Source organism: Saccostrea cucullata, unplaced genomic scaffold (assembly GCF_032062105.1).
Source record: "Saccostrea cucullata isolate Sc308-1 unplaced genomic scaffold, CSIRO_AGI_Scuc_v1 ctg8574, whole genome shotgun sequence".
NCBI lineage: Eukaryota > Metazoa > Mollusca > Bivalvia > Ostreida > Ostreidae > Saccostrea > Saccostrea cuccullata.
Genome location: NW_026926172.1, coordinates 1 through 26,943, shown reverse-complemented (window position 1 = coordinate 26,943; position 26,943 = coordinate 1). Strand labels below are relative to the sequence as shown.

The 26,943-nt window shown below is 35.2% G+C and overlaps 2 protein-coding genes across 2 annotated transcripts; one reads left to right on the top strand and one right to left on the bottom strand.

Annotated features, from left to right (window-relative positions):
• Positions 1–759: 759 nt before the first annotated feature.
• On the top strand, positions 760–2,448 carry LOC134270999 (nardilysin-like). The gene is made up of 5 exons (XM_062753268.1): positions 760–895; positions 1,160–1,250; positions 1,433–1,549; positions 1,700–1,789; positions 2,009–2,448. Exons 1-5 carry the CDS (start codon positions 852–854, stop codon positions 2,222–2,224), a joined length of 558 nt encoding a protein of 185 aa, XP_062609252.1. The 5' UTR covers positions 760–851; the 3' UTR covers positions 2,225–2,448.
• A 20,184-nt stretch (positions 2,449–22,632) lies between these two features.
• Positions 22,633–26,776, bottom strand: LOC134270998 (uncharacterized). Its single transcript, XM_062753267.1, has 2 exons — positions 26,758–26,776; positions 22,633–24,366 (listed from the first exon to the last, which is right to left on the bottom strand). The coding sequence occupies exon 2, from the start codon at positions 24,364–24,366 to the stop codon at positions 22,633–22,635; it is 1,734 nt and encodes a 577-aa protein (XP_062609251.1). The 5' UTR covers positions 26,758–26,776.
• Between the last annotated feature and the right edge of the window lie 167 nt (positions 26,777–26,943).

Below are 26,943 nucleotides of genomic sequence, written 5' to 3'. Positions count from 1 at the left end.
GTAAATAAATTATTGTTAAGTTTAAACTGTGTGATTGATCTTTGCTGGCATTTAGGGTTATTCTGACCCATAACAGTGGCATAGGGTTCAGTCAAAACTATATTCAATGAACTCTTAGATGTGAGTGGCATAAGGTTCAGTCAAAACCATCATCAACAAACTCTTAGATGTAAGTGGCATAGGGTTCAGTCAAAACTATATTCAATGAACTCTTAGATGTAAGTGGCATAATGTTCAGTCAAAACTATATTCAATGAACTCTTAGATGTAAGTGGCATAAGGTTCAGTCAAAACCGACATCATCAAATTCTTAGATATAAATGGCATAGGGTTCAGTCAAAACTATATTCAATGAACTCTTAGATGTGAGTGGCATAAGGTTCAGTCAAAACCATCATCAACAAACTCTTAGATGTAAGTGGCATAATGTTCAGTCAAAACTATATTCAATGAACTCTTAGATGTAAGTGGCATAATGTTCAGTCAAAACTATATTCAATGAACTCTTAGATGTAAGTGGCATAACGTTTAGTCAAAGCTGTCTTCAATGAACTCTTAGATGTAAGTGGCATAAGGTTCAGTCAAAACCGTCATCAACAAATTCTTAGATTTAAGTGGTATAGGCTTCAACAAAGGTTTAGTCTGAGTAGTTCATGGAGTCTAACTTTGATGTCTTTTGCCATGTTCTCTGACATTGATATACATGGGATCTTGTGTTTTACACTCCACATGTAAAAAACCAGTATTTCTTTTTTATAGTTAAGAATGCAGGAGCCGTGTTTTGACGTACTGAGGACACAACTACAACTGGGATACACTGTATACTGTCAGAACCTGGTCACAGTGGCATCATGGGACTCGCTGTAACAGTCCAGTTCCAAGCCCAGAAGTTTACGTAAGATTTATTACTTGTGTATACCAGACTTTAGTTTACATTTATCCCACTGCAAATAAATATTAATATAAAATAGTTACTGATACAAAACAATCATATAGTGCCAATGTTTTTTCTTTTTAAATCGGTAATCACCTCTGAGTTTAGATAGTTGATGTTATAAAGAGTATTTTTCATTGATTTGGTTAATTGTTACCACAGTTAATTGAATTTTTATGACAAATTTTAAAAAATTGATAAACTACATTTTTATAATTTTTGTAGGATGCATGAGGTTGACAACCATATTGAGGATTTCCTGAACAAGTTCAAAGAGATGTTGGATGAAATGTCCAAAGAGGAGTTTGATACATTGGTAATTGCTATAAAGTAGTACAGCACAAATTAAATTCAGTTGTTTGAGCAAGCTCACTACCTTTTTGTTTTGGTCTCAATCCCTGTGGTATATTTAAGATCTTTGTTGTCCTGGTCTGAAGTCCCTGTGGTATATTTAAGATCCTTGTTGTCTTGGTCTGAAGTCCCTGTGGTATATTTAAGGTGGAGTCTCTGATAGCAGTCAAACTTACAGAGGACACTCAATTAGAGGAGGAAGTCAACAGATACTGGGGGGAGTGTAAGGAACAAAACTACGTGTTTGACAGACTAGAGAAAGAGGTCGGTATTGTAAGACTTATTTATAAAGGGCAGTTTTATGTATGTTTTCTGAAAAGTTTATTACACATTGAAAGTCTGAAGTTCTATTATAACATTTGTTGTAGGTATTCTGTATGAAGGTTCATATGCTTTGATTTGCTTTTACTCTAGGTAGCTATACTGAGGACTTTAACACTAGAAGACCTGCGGAACTGGTACAAACAGTATCTGGGAGAAAATCAGAAAAGGATAAGCTTTCAGGTATTAAAATCTCACAATTTTCTTTCACATTCTAAAAACCCTTTATTAAAAATACATTCTAATTAGAGATTTATATGAGTTAAAACGCGGAGAGGTTTCAGAGTTAAACTTGTTGCTGTTTATTAATATATGTATATTCCCTCCTACCCCTAAAATGTGTTTCAAGTTCTTAAAAAAAGATATTTCACATTTGATTTTAATCTGCTATTCGTGCTCCAGGTTCTTGGAAACCCAGAAGTGGAGCAGGTAGATGGGAAGGGTGATGAAGTGGAACCTCCCCAGAAGAAAGCTAACACAGACAAACGTGACAGAGAAAAGAGCTATGTTGTGAGACCTGTCAAAGACTGTAACTATCCTGACCACCAGTGTATCAGTGATATACAGCAGCTCAGATCTAAAATGCCAATGTTTGACTACCACTGTATCACAAACTGATGTAGGCTGCATATATAGCCACAGTGAGAAATGTTAAAGAAAGGGTTGTGGAGGTTTTTAATGCTTTTTAATACTTTGACCTTATAAAAAAAGATACTATTATGTAGGGAATGGAGAGTCATTGAATTACTAGCAGATGCTGTTTCAGCATTGAATTATTCTAATGGTACATGGTAAATGTATAAAGATACGATATTAAGATGTATCATATAGAAACAAAATAAATGAAACGTTTATGGTATACCAAACAGTTTTATATATGGATTGGGACATGGTGAGAGCAGAATACAAACAAGCATTCTGAGAGTATTGCATAAGCAATACATGTTCCCTACCGGTTTCCCTTTTTTATTTAGGATGTCACTTTACAGTATGCAAATTTTATGTCTTTTCTAGCTTCATATTTACTATGTTGACCTTCAGAATTTAGCGCAGCACGAACCCAATCTTAAACCATTATGAAAAATTAAAAATGCCATAATTCTGTCAAAAATCAATGAAGTGAAACGAAATTCAAACTTGATCTGTAACTCATCAAGATACACTCACATACCAAAATTCAGCTCAATATCTGCAAACATTTAGAAAAATTCCAGAAAACCAAGTAGAACAGACTGACAGGGACCAATGATACATGTAATTTTCTTGGAATAATGAGAATTTTTTCTCGTGATTATAAGTTGAACATCTCATATAAATTTATGAGAAGATATCTAAGTTGTTTCAGCAATAGTAAGGCATACTTTTTTTCATTTGATGCTTTAAGTAGAGTAGCCTTTTATTTTCATAGTTTGGCTTTGCAGTCATTTTTATTCAAAAATCCCATCTCACCTGTAAAATAAATAATTGAATAATTATATCCGCCATTATACGGAGAATAAATAAAAGATACATAAACTTCTAGTGAAAAATACAGTAGCACACTATTTTGTGTTCATTAATTGGAGATGTTGAATAATGTTAATTGTGTTGTTATCTTGTCCCACATAAAGATTGTTCTCATCATCCACATACACTAACGGGATGAGATACTTGTTTTGGTGTGATTAGTAGAGATAAGAATTGACCATCCTTATCAAGGAGGTGAATATTCTGCAGATCACACACCAGTATGTGACCGAGGACATCGGTACAGATTCCATGGGGACGAAACTTTGACTCCTGACCTGTGTAGGAGAATCTGTGTTTTCTTGGTTTACTTCGACCACCACTACTGCCTTTTTATCATAGTCTGATGTACAGATATTTCCATTGATGTTTTCCGTGATGTATTGTGGTTCACTATACAGTCCCTGTCCTTTGTTATCCCTCTGTATGTTCTGTAGTTCTTTTCCTGTCTTGTTGTACCTGGTGACTTTAGCCTCTCCACTTGTCACCATCCCCACCAGTAAGTCCCCATTGATGTGGGAGGAATGTATGCAAAATGGTATCCAGTGTATGGTTTCAATGAATTGAGTGATATTGTTATCCAGTGTTGTCCTTTCAATGACTTTCTTGTCCATGTCTGTAAAGATCAGATCTCCATCCAGTGTCACGGTGTGGTAACCATTTACACCACTGGTTTTTATTTTCTGTAGCTGATGCCCCTGTAGATCTGTTTGTTACCAGCATATTCACTTACCCAGAGTCTGCCTGACTGATCTAGTGACATATGGAATATATCGTCAACATCTGGAACAGTGAACTCCCTACCTCAGTAACAGAGGAAGACAGAGACAGTGTTGGTTTCAGTTATGATGTAGAATGTTTTTATGTCAGGGGCTCTACTTTTCTCCTCTCTTCTTTTATATTTGGAAAAGTTATCTCTCCCATTAATTTGGCAATATCTTCTTTTCTGTACTTTCCAGCAATAAATACATATATACAAGCGTCACTGGTTTTGTTGTTTCTGGTATGGGTTGGATTTGTACGTTCTCTTCAGTGAAAAGTTTTGTAGGTTTTAAAGAGGACATGTAAACACGGAACTTTTTATCCAGGTCATTAGATAGGTAATATACTTTTCAATTATTGAATCTTGGTTATTTATTTTTTCCATTAATGACTGCTCTATTTTGTTCACTTCTTCGATATTTTCAGAAGTTAATGAGTCCACCAGATTTTAAGGGGACTCGGCTTCAGACTTCATGTAGGTTCTTACGTTGGCCATGATCTTGATTTCTGTGGCATCTCCATTAATTTCTCTCTGTAAATCTTTACATACAGGAAGGAAATACTCATGAATTTTTGCATTTTTTTCTTGACAATGGGAAAACTTCTCTTTATAAATTGATTCCAGATCAGTGAATGTGTTAGGTAGCAGTACATTTGGAACAAATTGGAATTTCACATTTATCACAAAGAAGTTCTAAATTCTTGGTGGAGTGGATCTTGCATTTTTCTGTGGACAGGTGTCGTTTTCGTAGTTGGTATAGGACTACTTCATGGTTTTTTGTCTGTGGACTTTTTTTATGTTTGTCCGTGCATTGTTTACATAATCCTGTGTGGCAAAGGTTGCATTAAAATTCACAATTTCTCTTACATTCTTCAATACCCCACTCTAAAAAGTGTTGAGATGTACCTGGTAATTGTGCTTTTGACAGAGCCATCTGCAAAGAGTCTTTAAACATTATCTCTGGCAAATTTAATGATGTTCTGATGGAAACATGCATTTAAATATCTGTTCTTGTAATTCTATTGACTTGAATAGCTATATTTCTTGTGATTTTTTAAACATTAAAATATACAGATATTTTGAAGAGGATTTTTCCTTTAAAAATATGCTGTAAATTTATTAGAAGTATTGAAAATAGTAATTTTAGTTTAATCGTACAAGTAAGGACTCAGTTCATAAAAAAACTCTATACTAGCATCCTTATGAAAGTATAAATTGATCAAAGCATTACAATTATTTAACTTACGATCAAAAAGTTCCCGAACTAATTGAATAACTTCCAAAAGAGAAATGATATAGGGTTACAGTGTTGAAAATGTTTCAAAGTAGTCATCTCCGATTTTAATGCGCATCTGCAACCATTCTGCCCAAGCGCGGATCACGTAATATAGGCGGTCACGTGACATGCTCCTTAGCGTTCTGTCATAGAAGCTTAAAATTTTTCCGACTCTTGTATTTCTTACCATGCAAATTATTTTTTCCAACAAAAACAGTCCAATTGTTAGAAATGGCCTAATCTTGGCAATAGTATGGGTGGATAATGATATCCTTTTGCAGAATGAGCATGGTGACCATCAAAACCCAAGTCAAAACCCTGCCTTTTTAGCGTCGTTTATTTTACTTGGATGAAGTATGGGTGCCTTCACTTTATCATATCTGATTTGTCTAAAGCCTAAATTAAGTAAACGATATTTTAGGGATTTGTTAATTATATTATTGTAAAGATATTCATCTATTTTTCTGACTGTAAGTTGGCGATCTTTCATATCAAATTGCTTAACAAAGGACACGTCTCTCTCCCAGTTTGCTTTCACTGGGTAACAGAACAATCATAATTTTTAAACATCTCCCTTCCTTCACTAAAACATTCAATCCAATTAATGACAAAGGTTCTGGCAAGTCTTTTGTCTTTACAAACCATATACAAATTATTATAAACTTCTACAAAGGAATTTCCAAGATATACGTTTAACTTACAGCCGTTCGTTTCTCGAATAAGACTGAGTCAACCATTTTTTGTCACAAGTGATCTACCTTATGACGTCATTTTCACATTGTGACGTCACTAACACGGGGAAAAACGTTCCATTACATATGCTATTTATAGAACATGTGTATGACTTTATGTGTGCCAAATTTCATTCTGATCTGTATTCCCAGATAGCATGACTATGTTGAGCCTACATTGGTAAAAGGTTGTATGGTTGGCGTTGGGGGAACAAGGTTGGGCCAACGTTGGACCAATGTTACCATGCCAACCTTCTCAACCATGACAGAATTCCTACGTTTGTCCAATGTTGGTCCAACGTAAGCAACTTCCATTCAAGTTACTTTCCAAGAAAGGAAAGATGCTGATGTTGGCTCAATGTTTGTAATACACCCATAAAGACTGTGTCTTATCAAGTCGGTAGTAGTGTGGCCCAACGTTGGCCCAATGTTTGTAATACACCCTTATTGAAAGTGTCTTATAAAGTAGGTAGTAGTATGTTGGCCCAACTTTGGCCAAATGTATGTAATACAACCTTACAGAAAGTGTCTTATCAAGTTGGTAGTAGTATGTTGGCCCAATGTTGGCCTAATGTTTGTAATACACCCTTAAAGAAAATGTCTTATAAAGTTGGTAATACTATGTTGGCCCAACGTTGGCCCGATGTTAGCACGAGTGTTATTTTGTTTAGGTGTTTCAAAAATGGAATAAGTACATTGGGCCAACGTTGGCCCAATTATTATACTGCCAACTAAATGATGGTGTCAATTTTATAATTAGCTGCTGGGCTTTAAGTTGGGACAACGTTGGTTCCAAATATTAATTTAGATGCACATTCTAAAATAATTAAGAGGACATTCTATGTCCATGCTTTTCATTGCAAAACTGATTTTGTTTAGATATGATATTTTCAACATTTTAACTTTGAACTTATGTGATCACAGCTTGAAAGATTGTTTTATTCTATATTTTTGTGCATGCTTATTTATTTGTAAGAAAACGCTTAAAATTATGACTTTTTTCGTGAGCGTTGTATTCATGAGAATTTAGAGAAGAATGAATAAATGTTAATTAAAAGTTCTCAGGAACAGGATGTGAATCCCAGATAGCAGAACATCGTTGGTCCAATCTTACATTAAATGGTTGTATTATCGTTGTTGGTTTATATCTTTATTGGGCCAACGATGGTCCAACGTGGAATATTGATAGTTGGTTATGTATAACGGGACGTATGTTGGACGAACTGTTGGCGTTATATCATAAAACTTTTATCATGAGAGAAAATATTTGCTGAGGGATTGGCATCGGCCCAACGTTGGCCCAATACCATGAAAATGGCTGAGCATCTTGGGTAGACAACATCCGGTCTACTTGTAATATCCGCGCCATTTTTAATCTGACACGAGCGTAATGAGACTGATACCTTGCATATCTGCATCCACTTTTTAAGTATTTATACTATGTTTGCTTCGACACATCTTAATTAACGTTTATAGTTAAAACGATATCGTGTACAAATCTGTGTAAATCAGACACGGGGAAGTGCAAAGGCCAGGTGCTGTTGGGTCAACACTGTCCCAAATAGCATGCTAACATTGGGCCAAGGTTGGGCCAATGTCTTCGGTTACATTGGGCAAATATTGGCAAATGACATTGACCCAATGTAAGTTTGTTCATTTGCCAGATGTTGGCCCAATGTAGAGTGTTATTTCTACAGATTTTGTCCCAACGTTGCGCCAATATTGGCCCAATAAATGCGACATTGGGCCAATGTTGGCCCAACGTCAACAAGATCATTGGGCCGATGTTGGCAAATTACCCTGGCCCAGTGTCGTCCTGCTCATTGGCCCAATGTTGGCCCGATATATTGGACCAACATTGGGCCAAACATTGGTACAAATCTGTATATAAACAAATCCGATAGTCTCTACAATCAGAAATAAATCTACCACAAATCCAACTTGAAAATACAAGTTAGCGAAAATAAATTTACAAAGCTTGTTAAATTCTTTATCAAAACAAAATAAATTATCAGTGATTAAATTTATTGTTTATATACAAGAAAAATAAATGTATGTATAAGATAACAAATGTGTTTTAAAACATTTAAACAATAAATTAACAATAAATAATTTCCCCTTAATTTGGATTTAAATTTGTGTCCAGGGGAATAATTTTCCGAAGTCTACCACTCATTTTACTTATATACACTTAACATCGAACACATGATCAAACACATTTAAGTTAAAATTAAATTTATTCAATATTAAAACATAAATTGGTTCTTTCATTTAAAATTTTTTCAGTGTACCGATAAATTTTCTATACATGTATTTTACTTTTAATAATGATTCATATGGAGCAACATTGAATCAAAATCGGTGTGATGATGATGATCAAGCGTAGAAATTTTATGCATAAATGCATTCATCATACAGGCTAATTACCTAATCACACCATGAAACAAAAAAGACGGTTATTCCTTAATTGACAGCTTAAACATATAGTGATATACTTGTAAATTTAAATCGTATGTTTACTATTTACTGAAAAATGTAACAAATGTATTAAGTACCAAATACTACAATTTTAGTGCTACTGGAGATTCTAAAAAGACATTGAAAACACAATTAAAGAATGGCTAAGGTATGCCAAGGACAGGGATGGGAGAGGAAGAAACGGACAGAGAAGAAAAGAAGGGGGAAAAGGAGACTCGGGAGAGAGAAGAGGAGACATGGGAGTGGGATCAGATAAAAGTGACAGTGCCTTACTTTCTGTTATATACTGTTACATACCTCATACTGTAGTTCTACCCTTTTCTGTGCCCTTTTGTCGGTAACAAATACGATGCAGATGCCAGAAACATTTTTTTTGTGTAAGTAAACAAAATGGAGGAATTCATTTTAGTATTATTTTAAGAACAACCAGTTAAGAGCAAATGAGTAACATTAATTGGTAACAATGGCCCAACTGTACAAAAATGACGTTTGTCCAATATTGAAAGAATACACTGGCCCAAAAGTGGCCCAATATTAACTGTTACATTGGCCCAACAATAAGCCAACAAGTTGGTTTGATTAAGGGCCGATGAGCAAATTACCGGTGGCCCAATGTTGAAAGAATACGGTGGCCCAACATAAGAAGAGCATTGTTGGCCCAACGAATGTCCAATAACATCCTGCTATCTGGGTTGTGGTTTAGTAAATATAGAGATAGTTGGCGAACTTTTTGATCACCCCTCGTACTGTACGTATATCTCCAATTTCGTGACTTTAGTGATAAGCCATTTTAGACGAATTTACACCTTTCAGTTATAAGTGAAGCTGTTGATTTAATTCCTAGTCGGTAAATATAGATTTAAATGTCTGTGTATTTTGTTTATAGAAAAAGATCTCAGAAATGATAACATTTACAATTAAACCTAATGGCATGCTGCTTCATAAACACAAAACAAGGCTATTTACAGTACGTAATTAAGGAATACATTGTAATATATCAAAGTATCTGATTGTATCTACCTATATTTATGAATTCGAGTTGGTGGCAATTTTAGTCTTTGAGACATTGTTTAGTGTGACTTCTAACCTAGTTACCTTGGGAAGTCGCAAAGACATTTCTGCAGACTGTACTGACTTGACAAACTAATTCATGTCTCCCAAAAGATAAAAGAAGTTGAAATTTTTAATACATTGATTAAACATATACTGTGATTGTTAATTTGTTGTTTACGTCCCTCTCGAGAATTTTTCACTCTCTGATGTATACTTGGCATTTAAGGCCATTGAGCAGTGAGAGGTATTTTAGTGTTAGCACCTACAGCGACACGGGACCTCGGTTTATATAGTGAGCTTGAGAAAAAAGATACCACAGAGTCTGACATATCTGTTTCATACCTGGATATATTACTTGAAAAAGACGTTAATGGTTATCTAACAACCAAGCTCTATGATAAACATGATGACTTCAACTTTTCTATCGTCAACTTTTCTTACTTATGCAGCAATAGTACCTTCATCACCTGTTTATATATCTCAGTTGATTCTATACGCAAAAGCATGCTCTAAGTATGAACAATATCTACAACGAGGTAAATTATTGACAAACAAGTTGATGAATTAAGAATATCAGCAGTATCGTTTAAAGCCATCATTTTGTAAGTTCTTTGGTCGATACAATGACCTTGTCAGCAAATACAATTTATTGTTGAGTCAAATGGTGACTGACCTTTTTCATACTAATTGTTAGTCCATTGTTTATACATTGATTTGACGACGGATTTTTTCGTCATTTCTCGATCATGACAAGGAGCATACGGCGGTTGTGACAGGTCAGCAGGGGTGCTCACTTCTGTATGGCACCTGATTCCACCTCTGATGTTTTAGAGGTCCGTGTTTGCTCTGCTCCTGTTTTGTATTGTTTTATGGACTTTGATATTGAATACTGTTCCTTATCTCCATATCCTTCATACTCTCAATCAAAGGACCAGTTATCACGTCCCACAGTGACATTAGAACTTTAGAGCAGATGCACCAACAACTGCACCACAAAGACAACCATCTAATTTGAGAGAAAGGGGTATTTTGGATGGTATGATTTCCAGAACGTACACTTACTAAAGAAGAAAGCACCACAGAAGCAGTACTTTGAAGAGTTGAAGATAGTAGAAGACACAAAATTTAGATTCAAAGAAAAGGTACATGTAGTTGTTTTGATCAGGAAAGAAAAAATTGGTGTTGTGAGGTAATGAACAGATAAGTGTTTTGATCAGATAATGAACAGATAGGTGTTTTAGTCAGGTAATGAAAGATTCATGTTTTAGTCAGGTAAAAAACAGATAGGTGTTTTAGTCAGGTAATGAACATATAAATGTACTAGCCGGGAAATGAACAGATAGGTGTTTTAGTCAGGTAATGAACAGATAGGTGTTTTAGTCAGGTAATAAACAGATAAGTGTTTTAGTCAGGTAATGAACATATAAATGTACTAGCCGGGAATTGAACAGATAGGTGTTTTAGTCAGGTAATGAACAGATATATGTTTTAGACAGGTAATGAACAGATAAGTGTTTAAGTCAGGTAATGAAGAGATTCATGTTTTAGTCAGGTAATAAACAGATAGGTGTTTTAATCAGGTAATGAACATGTAAATGTACTAGCCGGGAAATGAACAGATAGGTGTTATAGTCAGGTAATAAACAGATAGGTGTTTTAGTCAGGTATTGAACAGATAGATGTTTTAGTCAGGTAATAAACAGATAAATGTTAAAGTCAGGTAATGAACAGATGGGTGTTTTAGTCAGGTACAAACAGATAGGTGTTTTAGTCAGGTAATGAACATATAAATGTTTTAGTCAGGTAATGAACATGTAAATGTGTTAGCCGGGAAATGAACATATAGGTGTTTTAGTCAGGTAATGAACAGATAAGTGTTTTAGTTAGGTTATGAATGGATAGGTGTTTTAGTCAGGTAATGAACAGATAGGTATTTTGTTCAGGTAATGAACAGATAAGTGTTCTAGTCAGGTAATAAAGAGATAGGTATTTTAGTCAGGAAATAAACAGATACATGTTTTAGTCAGGTAATGAACAGAGATGTTATAGTCATTTAGTGAACAGATTGGTATTTTGTTCAGTTAATGAACAGATAAGTGTTTTAGTCAGGTAATGAACAGATAGGTTTTTTGTTCAGGTAACGAACAGATAGGAGTTTTGGTCAGGTAATAAATAGATAGATGTTTAGTCAGGTAATGAACAGATGGGTGTTTTTGTCAGTTTAAGAACAGATAGGAGTTTAGGCAGGTAATTAACAGATAGGTGTTTTAGTCAGGTAAGGAACAGATAGGTATTTTGATCAGGTAATAGAAAGATACGTGTTTTAGTAAATAAGTGTTTTAGTCAGTTCAAGTTAAGACATATTTTTAAGGAAAGAAAGGTAGTTGTTTAAGTTATGTAAAAAGTTCGTTTAAAAATTTTATTCAGAAATATAGATATGTCCAATTTCAATACTTTGGTGTTTTGAATGAAGGCATTTTGTTGTGGTTTAGGGAGATTCAATGGATTTTGTGGAGAAAGTCTCAGACTTGTGTGTCCCTGATTGATTGCATAATTTATGGGTCTCTAGGGTCCTCATCGTGTCAAGCGACGGTACGGAGTCCACATATAGCTCTCTCCTATCCGTGGCTGCTTGACCACAAAAATTGTCGTAATATTGAATATTCACGCCTCTTTATTGTGACGTCACATTCAGTCACTGACAAGTTTTGCAGTCAACAATTTACATCAGCAGTATACAAGAAATATTCGTGCACTGCGATTGGGTATTGAAAGGTCACATCAAAGTTCATTATCCGACTATATATGCTTAACTCGTATTGGTTGATATTTTAATGAACTACGAAATATTCTCTTCTCATTCAATCACGGCCAGAATGGGAGAGGATCGTACATTTTGGCCGTGGTTTGCGACGATGCAAAAGTTACAACATCAAATCTGCAAAACTTGAACAAAGTTTTGAAATGGTTGAGAATTCAAGTTTATAATCGATCAAGACAGTATATGTAATAGCATTGTTCGAAAAGGGAAAGTTTTTGAAAAAAAGTAGAGCAGAGTGACACAACTTTGGGAGATGACTATCTATGATTATTTATGATTATGATTTAAGTATTGTACAAAGGTGGGACTTGTCTCCTTGGTTTATTTTATTGTTCAAAATTTTAAAATAAATTGTTGATTCATGTACAGCTAGTACTTTAGAAAATTATTGATTGATTGATTGTATGCTGTGGAACGCCCGTCTCGAGAATTTTTCAATCATCTGGAGAGAAAGATTTCAAAGAACTTGTTTAAAGTCACCATTTTGTGAATTCTATGGCCGTTATAATAATTATTTTAGCAAAAAGCTATCACTGTTCTGAATTGTTTCATACTTCTCATGTTTGTGACTTTCGTGGCCCACCCTTATCCATGAATTAACGTCCAGCCAAACAATTAATCAATATGTTTATTCATTAAATCTGCTGAATACAAATTATATTCACAAAATCAAGTACCAACGAACCAACAAATTTCTGCCTATCACAGGCATCGATTCCTACAAATTAAAATATCACAGTACTCCTCCTTATAGCACCTGAACACGTCTTGAATATCCAGGAGGGCTCTGTGTTTATGTCAAGTTCTCAGATTTATATTGTTTGAAGTTTTAATTATTATCTGTTTGTTGTCTTTACCCTTTGTAGGTCACCTTGGTTTACACAGTAGGCCTATTGCTATCTGTTTTAGTCCATCGGCCGTTAACATTAAAAGATTTTCAGCTTCTTCTCTGAAACCAATGATCCAATTTCAACCAATTTTAGCACAAAGCATACTGTAATTAAATGGTTGTATGGAAGTAAAATCATAGAATCCATGGCCCCTGCCCCGGGTGCCAACCGGAGGGGCTAATATTTTAAAGATAAATGCATATATGAAAAATCTTTTTACTCCAGGACATCAATCAGACAAACTGTTGAGATAATTGTAGTAAGCATTGTCCTGTCAATAATAATTAGGAGAAGTTCCACTTGTCCCATGTGTATGATGATAAAAAAACCCAAGAAATATGTTATCCAATGCTCACTTATGGAACGCCATCACTGCCTTATAGCATACAACTATGCATTTATTACTTCAGTTTATCATTACATGATGTGAACATATCTTTACGTTATGTCCATTTTTTATGGGATGATGAAAATATATCTTAACATCATGTCAATGCTGCATTACATGAAGTAAATACATCCTTTCATTATGTCAGCAGTTCATAACTTGAAGTTAAAAATTCATTATGTGAAGTGATAATGTATTTACATTGTGCTAAAACTTTATTACAATAAATGAATATTTCTTTACATCATTTCATTTCTTTAATATGTGAGGTCAAAATTGCATTACGTCAAGTAAATTGTGTTTTATAGTTAAACTTATCATTACATGAAGTCAAAAGCCCATTCCTTTTTGAGAGTGTATATTTCTATTATATCAAAGCATTATTACGTGATATGGATTTATCTTTATTTTACGGCGAGGGCATCATGATGTGAGGTGAACACACCTTACCTTTATGTCAGTGCTTTATTACGTGGTGTAAAAAGTGTATAACATAATGTGAACATATCGTTATATTATATCAACACTTTATTACATTAAGTCAAAACTCCATTCCGTGATGTGGATATATAATTACGTTATGTCAACTCTTTCTTATGTGATTAAAAATATCTTTATATTGTGTTAACTCTTTATCATGTTGATTCCAAAAGTTCATTACCTGATGTTAAAATACATTTATATTATCTCAAAGCTGTATATCTAGTATATTATGAATGTTGACGACCGTGTTTTAATGACTGGTAAGAAGGGGGGGGGGTCCTGATTGATTAGGACAAATTACAGGCACATAATATCAACCCCCCTCTTTTCCCAGACATAGTTTTACTATAGAAAATGTAATGTTCGTTGAAACTGTACAGCCCCCACCCCACTTCTTGTTGAAGTATAGTCCACTAAGGGTAATGTAATATATCTGGAAAAAATAGGACTGATTGAAGTTGGACCACTCTCCCCGAAATAGGATTTTCGGGCTTGGACATTCTTTTTCTTGGCTTGTCAAGTTTTTTCGGGTAAATGATTTTTTTTTTCTGGCTGACCTCCTCTTTCAAAAAATGATGCTACGTCACTGGAGTTAGTAATTTTTTTTAATCATTCCAGGGCCAGAATTCTATAACAAAAATCTATCAGTCGCGGAAAGCGGAGAAGCTCTCAGGCTTTATAGTTTTATAGAAAAAAGTTTTCTACTTAATTCAGCTAAACTTTATGTGAAACTAATGCAATGTCCTACAAAGTTTAAGACATATAAAAAAAAATTAAAGCAAAAAAAAAAAAAAAAAAAAAAAAAAATTCAAAATAAAAAGAAAAAAAAAAGATTGCTGCACGACTCATAATATTTGATTAATTTTACTTAATTATCAGATTAAGGTAAACACCACTGAATTTCGACGTGACTTTAATTCACAGTCGCAGTGTTAAGGCTTTGCATGTTTCAAGATTGTCAATCATTTGTCGCTTAAAGTTTTCATTTAAAGATGTCATTCCGAAATCGCTGAGAATCTCTTCTACGACAGTTTTCTCTTCCGCCATTTTTAGTGCTTGCGGAACGCGGAAAATACTTTATGCTCATATAAAGGCCGAGGATACCCGTGTTCGCATAACGTAATAGTGAATCGACATAATGTAGAAGAGTGCGCACAGTATGGCATGAGCTTTTCACATCAGTTAATAAAAACTAAGATTGTCATGAAAAGTAAACATAACGAAATGCAAGCTGACGAAATAAAATTGTAGTATGTGTAAATGTCAGAAAGAGTTGACATAATGTAAAGGAATGTTGACACAATGCAATAGTAGTGTCGGTTAATGTCATAAAAAGTTGACATAATGCAATAGTAGTGTGGGTTAATGTCATAAAGAGTTGACATAATGCAATAGTAGTGTGAGTTAATGCCATAAAGAGTTGACATAATGTAATGGAAGGTTGACACAATGCAATAGTAGTGTGGGTTAATGTCATAAAGAGTTGACATAATGTAATGGAAGGTTGACACAATGCAATAGTAGTGTGGGTTAATGTCATAAACAGTTGACATAATGTAATGGAAGGTTGACACAATGCAATAGTAGTGTTCTGCTATAAGGCAGTGACGGCGTTCCATACTCACTAGTAATACCCCCGCTCTGATGTGAATAAACAACATCATGTTAATAAACGTTACGGGTATATGTACTGATAAATAGGAATTTAACATCAAATTCAAATAAAAATAAATCCCATCATACTGCATGCCTCAACAAAGTACATGTATGTACTAAAATTTCAAGCATCTGTTATGAGTAGTTGCCGAGGAAACTGCGACAAAAATTTGTCAATTTATTTAACGGACAGATGCACTGACAAACAGGAAGTTGATATCAGATTTGAACAGAAATGAATCCTATATAGCATGCCTCACAAAAGAGCGTGTTTAAATGTCAAGCATCTGCAATGAGCACTTGCCGAGAAAACTGTGACAAAAATTTGTAATGTATGAAACATGAATGAAATAGACAGACGCACGGGCAAACAGGAAGTAGACCTCAGATTTAAAAAGAAATGAATTTCACGGTATGCCATGCCTCAGAGAAGAATGTCTTAAATTTCCAAGCATCTGAGATGAGTAGTTGCTGAGAAAACCGCGACGAAAATTTGTTATGCATGAAGCATATATGAAACTGACGGACAAACAGGAAGTTGACATCAGATTTAAACTGAAATTAATCCCAACATATGGCATGCCTCAGAGAAGATTTTATTTTTAAATTTCAAGCATCTGCGATGAGCAATTGCTGAGAAAACTGCGACGAAAATTGTTATGCATGAAACATATATATGAAACGGATAGATACACAGACAAACAGGAAGTTTACATCAGATTTAAACAGAAATGAATCCCACCATATTGCATGCCTCAGAGAGGATTGACTTAAAATTTCAAGCATCTACGATGAGTAGTTGCTGAGAAAACTGCGACAAAAATTTTTTATGTATGAAACTGACAGACGCACGGATAAACAGGAAGTTGACATCAGATTTAAACAAAAAAAAGCTAATTCAGAGAATTGGTGTCCCCCGCTTAAGGGAAAAAGTAAACCATGCACAGTTCGGGGGTCGGGGGGTCGGATCCCCTTGACTGAATTTGTAGAATTATTAAATGTATACATGTATATGTATACTGAAGCAAACTAGAGGTACTATGAGCAATGAGCTCACTAAATGATACCCCCCGCCTCCCATAATGTCCATGTGTTGCTATATATATTGTTTTACAGTAATGTGTAAAGAGGAATAACTCATCCTATCAAATATTATCTAGAAGCGTCTATATGTGACGTCATAGGTAAACATATAATAGCAATGTCCACGTTTTGCTATGGGAAACCTAAAATACGTGTCGAATAAAAAAGTAAAATAAGAGGTGCACAATGGCAATATGAAATAAAGATTCTGTGAAAGTTTCATTAAATTTCACTCAGTAGTATAAGAGGAGTTGCGGATAAGAGATAAAGCGTAACAAACGGACGGACGGACGGATGGAAATCCCGATTACTTTATACCCTCCCACTTTTCAAGCGGGGGGTATAATAAAGTATGCCAATATGGATATAAAGGTTTGATTGCTTATTCTTTATTATGTGTATAGAAGATTCTTTTTATATGGAATATTTATCACACTGTAATGATTTGTACAAGCCAGACCTCATAATTTTTTTCATTTCACATGCTGAATACTATCAGTTAGTAAAAAAAAAGTATTTCGAAAAAAAAAAACTAGAGGTACTGTGAGCAATGAGCTCACTAAATGATACCCCCGCCTCCCACAATGTCCATGTGTTGCTATATATTGTTTTACGGTAATGTGTAAAGAGGAATAACTCATCCTATCAAATGTTATCCAGAAGCTTCTATATGTGACGTCATAGGTAAACATATAATAGCAATGTCCATGTTTTGCTATGGGAAACTTAAAATACGTGTCGAATAAAAATGTATAATAGGAGGTGCACAATGGCAATATGTAATAAAGATTCTGTGAAAGTTTCATTAAATTTCACTCAGTAGTATGAGAGGAGTTGCGGATAAGAGATAAAGCGTAACAGACGGACGGAAATACCGATCACTATATACCCTCCCACTTTTCAAGCGGGGGGTATAATAAAATGGATTATCTGGGATTCGAACCCGGTGCCTCTTACATGTGAAGCGAGAGACATACCACTAGACCACGGAGCCGCTTTAACTTAGGAAAAAATATATGCAAAGATGAAGTCACATACATGTATATATTTACGTTCGATATTGTCAAAATTTTACACAATGCATGGTGTCTAATTTAACCTTTATTAAACAGTTCTAATAGATGTAATTAGAATATAAAGTCCACCGAGAACCTGTTTTATACGTAATAACTCTCCCCATGCCCCTGTGCTAAAAATAGCGACATATCATACAATGAATACTAATAAAACAAACGGGACGGGACACTTTGAGAGGAGTGAGAGAGGTCCAAGGGAGTTTTTGTATAAAATTACATTGCAAAAGCTCAAAATATTCTTGAAATATCGCCCGGGAATGGTAGTGTTTCATACAGAAAGACATAAATTTACGACCTTGAACTTTGTCCTTTTGACCTCAAAATCAATAGGGGTCTTTCTTAGGCCAAAGGGAGTTGTTATATAAAAATTCATTGCAAAAGCTCAAAGGGTTCTCGAGATATCGCGCGGAAACTAAAGTGTTATAACAGACCGAATTTTCGAATTTATGACCTTGACCTTTTGACCTCAAAATCAAGAGGTTTCTTCTTTAGTCCATAGGGAGTTTCTTTGCAAATTTTCATTGCGAAAGCTCAAAGGGTTCTCGAGATATCGTGTGGAAACGAAAGCGTTACAGACAGACAGAAAGACGGACGGACAGACCCAAATTAATATCCCCCACTTTTCAAGCGGGGGACAATTAATCCCAATATATGGCATGCATAAGAAAGATTGTCTTCAAATTTCAAGAATCTGCGATGAGTAATTACCGAGAAAACTGCGACAAAAATGTGTTACGGACAGACAGACGGAAAGACGGACGGACAGACCCACAAGTGTAAAACAGTATACCCCCCTCTCCTTCGGAACAGGGGTATAAATAGTGTTTTAAGAAGAGTTTAGATGAAAGCATCTGTCTGACTGTCTAACAGGATATTAATTTGATGATTTTAGTGTTAAAAGATTTCTGTAATAGCGTCTCAGATAAAACAGGAATGAAGCAAGCATCTATCAAATTTTAATAATTCTTATTCTATATTTGCTAGTCATTACTTTCAAAATTAATAAAAATTATGAAATAAAATTGACATTGTATACTAGTAACATAATTCTTGATTTTCATATACCCCCACAATAAATTGCTGTTTGTAATATATCTCAATAAGAGGACAGTTTTACAGTCAAAGATAAAAATGATTATTGTCTTGATGTTATATTATGTCATAGCATTGTTCATTTTTATTTTTAAAAAAGTAACGAAACTAAAAATGGCCATTTGTAAAACTCTTACACAATCAGTTTAGATATTTGATGTATTAATTGTTCTCATTAGTTACTACAACACAGGGGAGACACTTTCAAACATTTAGCAGCTGTTCAGATGGAAGTAATCTTTGTATCTTGGTTGACAAGATTTTCCTCCTTGCACTGTAATCTGCTCATGTTCATTGAACAATATTTAATTGATGTATCCTGTGCCTTTGTGATGCACTTTTTCTTGAATTTTATGCATCATGGTGATTTACCTGAAAACATACTGGATGATCACAACTTTAAAAAAAAAATACAGACAGTTAGTCACTTTATATATATTGAAAAGAAATTGAAAAGAAAAAGAAACGCGTAGTAAACTCTTGATTTAAATTAAAACTATTATTTTGACTATGTTTTTTCAAAAATTGTTATCAAACATTTTAATTCATCTTTAATCAACAAGTTATCAAAATTTTTGTGTGACTTTGACTGATAATTTATGGGTTATTGAAATTTATGTTGATACCCCCGAAAATTAAATTGTCATCTTCTCCCTTGCGTATCGGTAACAGCCTTGATTCTCCTGTGCATTGAGTTCACCAGAGCATTTACAATGAAGCGCATTGAAGTGGTAAAATTTTCTGTTTGGATGGAACGTTTTGAGCTATCTTTAGACACGCCCATGTCTTTAGAAAGGAAAATTCGGTCAAATGATTCAATCGAATACCTGTAGAACCAATCGCATCATCTCGGGTCTTTCCGTCAGAGGTCGGAAAAACAACCTCGAATGTATTAACATCACCGGATGTTAAAAATTTATACATTTTCTGTTTATTCAAATATTAGATAGACTGGGTTAGAAGTCCCTTCTATAGTATGTTGTAGGTAATATCATTACATTGAATAAAGTTAAACTCCATATTCCACAGATAAAAGGTCTCCATGCATTTATTTCAAAGATCGTGAAAAGGGAGGGTTGTAATTGCGTCTACCATATACATTCGAGGTCGTTTTTCCGCTAGTCGGAAAGGCCCGAGAAGTTGCGATTGCTGTAGAACAGGTATTTCATAAATATAATAGCCAATGAAATTGATGGTTAACATAAACACCGATTAAGCACGTGTTCGACTGTTACATGTGTTATAGTAACTCCAATCAACATAATAAAATCATAATTATGTACAAATCCGTTGCAATGCGTGTTTTACATAAGCGGGAACTCTATATACATAAGTCTTTCTTATTTAAAAATCTTCATTTCAGTGTAACTCATGTTGCTTGTCGCGGAATGTGTAGTGTCCTAAAACATTACGACGAATATTCCTTTCTCGTTTCTAAAGAAATGGGCGTGTAGTTATGTTATAATTGACGTTCAAAACATGACTCACAACGTTTCGTTCAGATGGAAAATTTTACCACTTCTACGCGCTTCATTGTATCTATGGCACGCCAAATTCACAAAAATGAGCTAAACATGGTTTCACAGTCGATAAACTAGGTTTATCAGTTGTAAACTATAGTTTACGGACTGTAAACTATAGTTAGGAACGTTAATCTCTGTATTTTACATCTGCAAACCATAATTAACGCGATAATCTTTACGAATTGTTAACTAAAGTTTACGGTTTGTAAAATATAGTTTACAGTCGATAAACCTAGTTTATCAAGTGTTAAACTATGTTTAGCTCATTTTTGAGAATTTGGCAAGCCATATTTATCTTTCTCATAAGATTAGAATTAAACTCAACCAACAGTAGTCTTAATGGTTGAGAGTAGCTGCGACAATCTAAAGCTAACAAATCCCCCCGCCCGATGAATCCCACGAATTTTCGATATAGGATAAATTACAGAATCCATCTGGTTTGGTACATGTACACGTGAATGTTTGTAAGAAAGTCTAGACAAACACTGGCTACATTTTCCCAGTATCAACATGCTAAAACATTACGTAAACGACGCGTGTGAGAGTAAAATCTACGTTAAAGTTGCCAAGCTCGCAGACCAAATTAGATAAGAGATATTCTGTCAATTTTAGGTGAAACAAGAGGCCCAGGGGCCACATCACTCACCTGAGCAATTGGCTAGGAAAAAACACAGATCAGATCAGAACTGAAAGTAAACTAGGGGGAGGGGGCGCTTGAATTCTACACCCCCCAGGGGGTCATGATTTGAACAAACTTGAATCTACACTACCTGAGGATGATTCCTTATGAGTTAAATCTTTCCTGGCCCAGTGGTTCTTGAGAAGAAGATTTTTAAAGATTTTTCCTATATATTCCTATGTAAAACTTTGATTGGCCATTTTGGCCCAACCCTTCCCCCGGGGTCATGATTTGAACAAACTTGAATCTACACTACCTGAGGATGATTCCAAGTGAGTTTCATCTTTCCTGACCCAAAGGTTCTTGAGAAGAAGATTTTTAAAGATTTTCCCTATATATTCCTATGTAAAACTTTGATCGGCCAATTTGGCCCCACCCTACCTCCGGGGGTCATGATTTGAACAAATTTGAATCTACACTACCTGAGGATGATCCCACATGAGTTTCATCTTTCCTGGCACAGTGGTACTTGAGAAGAAGATTTTTAAAGATTTTTCCTATATATTCCTATGTAAAACTTTGATCGGCCATTTTGGCCCCACCCTACCCCCGGGGGTCATGATTTGAACAAACTTGAAACTACACTACCTGAGGATGATCCCAAATGAGTTTCATCTTTCCTGGCCCAGTGGTTCTTGAGAAGATTTTTCAAGATTTTTCCTATATATTCCTATGTAAAACTTTGATCGGCCATTTTGGCCCCACCCTTCCCCTGGGGGTCATGATTTGAACAAACTTGAATCTACACTACCTGAGGATGCTTCCACATGAGTTTCATCTTTCCTGGCCCAGTGGTTCTTGAGAAGAAGATTTTTAAAGATTTTTCCTATACATTCCTATTTAAAACTTTAATCGGCCATTTTGGCCCAACCCTACCCCCGGGGGTCATGATTTGAAGAAATTTGAATCTACACTACCTGAGGATAATCCCACATGAGTTTCATCTTTCCTGGCCCAGTGGTACTTGAGAAGAAGATTTTTTTAAAATGCCATTAATTTTTCTCTAATTCATAATTATCTCCCCTTGGAAAAGGGCCTGGCCCTTCATTTGAACAAACTTGAATCCCCTTTACCCAAGGATACTTTGTACCAAGTTTGGTTGAAATTTGCCCAGTGGTTCTTGAGAAGAAGATGAAAATGTGAAAAGTTTACGACGACAACAACGACAACGACAACGACGACAGACAACGGACAAATTTTGATCAGAAAAGCTCACTTGAGCCTTCGGCTCAGGTGAGCTAAAAATGAGTACAGTATGATTGTGCAAAGTAACCAAAATACACAGCTGAGCAAAATTCTTAAATTCGGTCACATAGTAAAAAAAATTCACATATTATGTTCTTATGCGTTTCTTTTTCCTTTCAGTATACATGTATATTATTCTACATAATTTACATATGCTAAAATCTGCAGAATTTCTTTGATTCTAAATCCTAAACACCTATATATTTTGATAAAATAATACATTAAATATCCTCAGTTATACAGAGTACAAATGAAAATAAACAAACTTCAAGTGAAAAATGGCTCATATGAATTCTGTGTTCATTGATTGGAGATATTTAATGACATTAACTGTTTTGTTAGCTTCTCCCACATAAAGATTATTCTCATCAACCAGACATACAGAAATAGGACTGGATACTTGTTTTGGAGTGAGAAGAGTTAAGAACCGACCATCCTGATCAAGGATGTGAATATTCAGCAGATGACACACAAGTATGTGACCAAGGACATCAGCACAGATTCCATGGGGATTGAAACTTGACCCCTGACCTTTGTAGGAGAATCTATGTTGTCCTGATTTATTCACCACCACTACTGCCATTTTAGCAAGATCCGATGTACAGATATCTCCATTGATGTTTTCTGTTATATAGTATGGTGCCGTATACAGTTCCTGTCCTTTGTTATCCCTCTGTATGTTCTGTAGTTGTTTCCCTGTCTTATTGTACCTGGTGATTTTACTCTCTCCAATCTTCCTCATCCCCACTAGCAGGTCCCCATTGATGTGGGATGAGTGTATGCTGAGTGGTACCCAGTCTCCTGTTTTAATGACTTCAGTGATATTGTTATCCAATGTTATCCTATTGATGACTGTCTTGTTTTTGTCTGTAAAGATCAGATCCCCATCCTGTGTCACCGTGTGGTAACCATATATACTGCTGGTTTGTATCTTCTGTAGCTGATTCCCCTGTAGATCTGTTTGGACAAGGTTACCAGCAATATCACTGATCCAGAGTCTGCCTGACTGATCTAGTGACATATGCCATACATTGCCAACACCTGGTACTGTGAACTTCCTGACCTCAGTGACAGAGGAAGTTAGAGACAGTGTTTGTTTCATATTAGATGTTAGTTTACTGTCCTTCATTACTTGATAGCTTGTTGCTTTCAGATATGATGTAGATTTTTTTTCTTTCAGGGGCTGTACTTTTCTCATCTCTTCTTTCATGTTTGGAAAAGTTTTTTTTCCCAGTAATTTGGCAATATCCTCTTTGTTGTACTTTCCAGCAGTAAATACGGGCATCACTGGTTTTGTTGTTTCTGGTATGCATTCAATTTTCATATCCTCTGCAGTGAAAAGTTCTGTGGGTTTTAAAGAGGACAAATAAACATGGAACTTTTTATCCAGGTCATTGAGATAGGCAATATACTTTTCAATCGTTGTTTCTTGATCATTCAATTTTTCCAGTAATGACTGCTCTATTTTGTTCACTTCTTCCATATTTTCAGATGTCACTTTATCCACCAGACTTTTAATGGACTCTGCTTCAGCCTTCATGGAGGTTCTTATGTTGTCAATTATCTTCTTGACTTCTGTGATATCTCCATTAATTTCTTTCTGTAAATCTTTAGATGTTGGCAAGAAATAATCATGAATTTTTGCAATTTCTCCTTGACAATGAGAAAACTTATCTGTATAAATTGATTCCAGATCAGTGAATGTGTGACCTCTATGTGCTGACGTGGCAGTGCATTTGGAACAAATAGGGATTTTACATTCTTCACAAAGAAGTTCTATATCCTTGGTGGGGTGGATCTTGCATTTTTCTGTGGGCAGTTGTCGTTTTCGTTGTTGGTATAGGACTATCTCATGGCTTTCTGTTTCTGAACTTCTTTGATGTTCATAGCTGCATTGTTTACATAATCTTGTGTGACAAAGGTTGCAATAGAATTCACAGTTTCTCTCACAGTCTACAACACCACACTCTAGAAAGTGCTGAGGTGTACCTGGTAATTGTGTTTTTGACAGAGCCATCTGAAAGAGTGTTAAAAGTATTATTTCTTTGAAAAATTTAATGCTGAAGGAAAGATGTATTCAAATATTTGTTTCTTTTTAGCTCACCTGAGCCAAAGGCCCAATTGAGCTTTTCTGATCAAAATTTGTCCGTTGTCTGTCGTTGTTGTCGTTGTCGTCGTAGTCGTTTTTGTTGTTGTCGTTGTAAACTTTTCACATTTTCATCTTCCATCAAGAACCACTGGGCCAATCTAAAACAAACTTGGCACAAAGTATTCTTGGGTGAAGGGGATTCAAGTTTGTTCAAATGAAGGGCAACACCCTCTTCCAAGGGGAGATAATTATGAATTAGTGAAAAATTAATGGCATTTTTAAAAAATGTTCCGCTCAAGAACCATAGGGACAGGAAAGGTGAAACTCATGTGGAATCATCCTCAGGTAGTGTATATTCAAATTCGTACAAATCATGACCCCTGGAGGTAGGGTTGGTCCAAAGTGGCCGATCAAAGTTTTACATAGGAGTATGATATGTTGAAAAAATCTTTAAAAATCTTCTCAAGAACCACTGGGCCAGGAAAGATGAAACTCATGTGGAATCATTCTCAGGTAGTGTAGATTCAAGTTTGTTCAAATCATGACCCCCAGGGGGTATGGGGCCAAAATGGCTGATCAAAGTTTTACATAGGAATATATATGAAAAATCTTTAAAAATCTTCTTCTCAAGAACCATGGACAGGAAAGATAAAACTCATGTGAAATCGTCCTCAGGTAGTGTAAATTCAAGTTTGTTCAAATCATGACCACCGGGGGTAGGGTGGGACCATAATGGCCGATCAAAGATTTACATAGAAATATATGGGAAAAATCTTTAAAAATCTTCTTCTCAAGAACCATTGAGACAGGAAAGATAAAACGCGAGTGAAATCGTCCTTAGGAAGTGTAGATTCAAATTTGTTCAAATCATGATCCCCGGGGCAAGGGTGGGGCTATAATGGTCGTTAAAGTTTTATGTAGGAAAAAATCTTTAAAAATCTTCTCAAGATTCATTGAGACAGGAAAGATAAAACTTATATATGAAATTATTCTCAGGTAGTGTAGGTTCAAAATTGTTCAAATCATGACCACCGGAGGTAGGATGGAGCCAAAATGGCCGATCAAAGTTTTACATAGGAATATATAGGAAAAAATCTTTTAAAATCTTCTTCTCAAGAACCATTGAGACAGGAAAGATAAAACTCAAGTGAAATCGTCCTCAGGTAGTGTAGATTCAAGTTTATTCAAATCATGACCCCCGGGGGTACGGTGGGGCCATAATTGCCGTTAAAAGTTTTATATAGGTAAAAATCTTTAAAAATCTTCTCCCCAAGAATCATTGAGACAGGAAAAAAAAACTCATGTGAAATTATCCTCAGGTAGTGTAGATAGGGTGGGGCCACAATGGCCGATCAAAGTTTTACATAGGAATTTATATGAAAAATCTTTAAAAAATCTTCTCAAGAACCATAGGGACAGGAAAGATGAAACTCCTGTTGAGTCTTCCTCAAGTTATGTACATTCAAGTTTGTTCAAATTATGACCCCAGTGGCGTGCAAAGGTGGGACCAAACTGGCCGATCAAAGTTTTACATAGATATATATATGAAAAATCTTTAAAAATATTTTTCTTAAGAAGCATTGGGACAGGAAAGATGAAACTCATGTTGAATCATCCTTAGATAGTGTACATTTATTTTTTTTTTCAAATCATTACCCCCAGGAATAGGTAGGGGCCACAATGGCTGATCAAAGTTTTACATAGGAATACATAGACAATATCTTTAAAAGTATTCTTCTCAAGAACCATCGGGACAGAATCTCATGTTGAATCATCCTCAGATAGTGTACATTCAAGTTTTTTCAAATCATGTCCCCCGGGGGTAGGGTGGGGCACAATGGCCGATCAAAGTTTTACATAGGAATATATAGGAAAAATCTTTAAAAATCTTCTTCTCAAGAACTCTCTATAAGTCAATTGCAGAATTGATATGGAGGCATTCTCAAGTAGTATTAGAATTCAAGCTTCCCCCCCTCCCACCCCACCACACCATCTCAGTAAATGTTTCATTTCTGATCTGATTTGTGCATTCTCCTAGCCGATGTGCTCAGGTGAGTGATGTGGCCCATGGGCCTCTTGTTTTAATTCTATTGACATGAAGAGATTTCCTGTGCACTTTCTACCATTGAAATCATACAGTGAGAGTATTTTGAAGAGGATTTTTGTTCAAGAAACATACTGAAAATTTATCATAAGTATTGAAATGAGTCAACTTAGTTTGATCTTGCAACCAAAAAAATTCACAGTTCATAAAAAAAACTCTTGCATCTTAATGAAACAATAAATTGATCATTGAAGCATTACAATAATTTAACTTACTGTTTATCTCCAAGGTGACTTTATTAATCTGCCATTTTGAATGAATTTACACCTGTGAGTTTAAAGCGAGGCTGTAATTTACTTCCTGGTTGTTGATAAATATAGATTTAAATGTCTGTCAGGTGGACACAAAAGAAGACATCGCAGAGACAAATATATTTAGAGAGGAACCTAATACCATGTCGC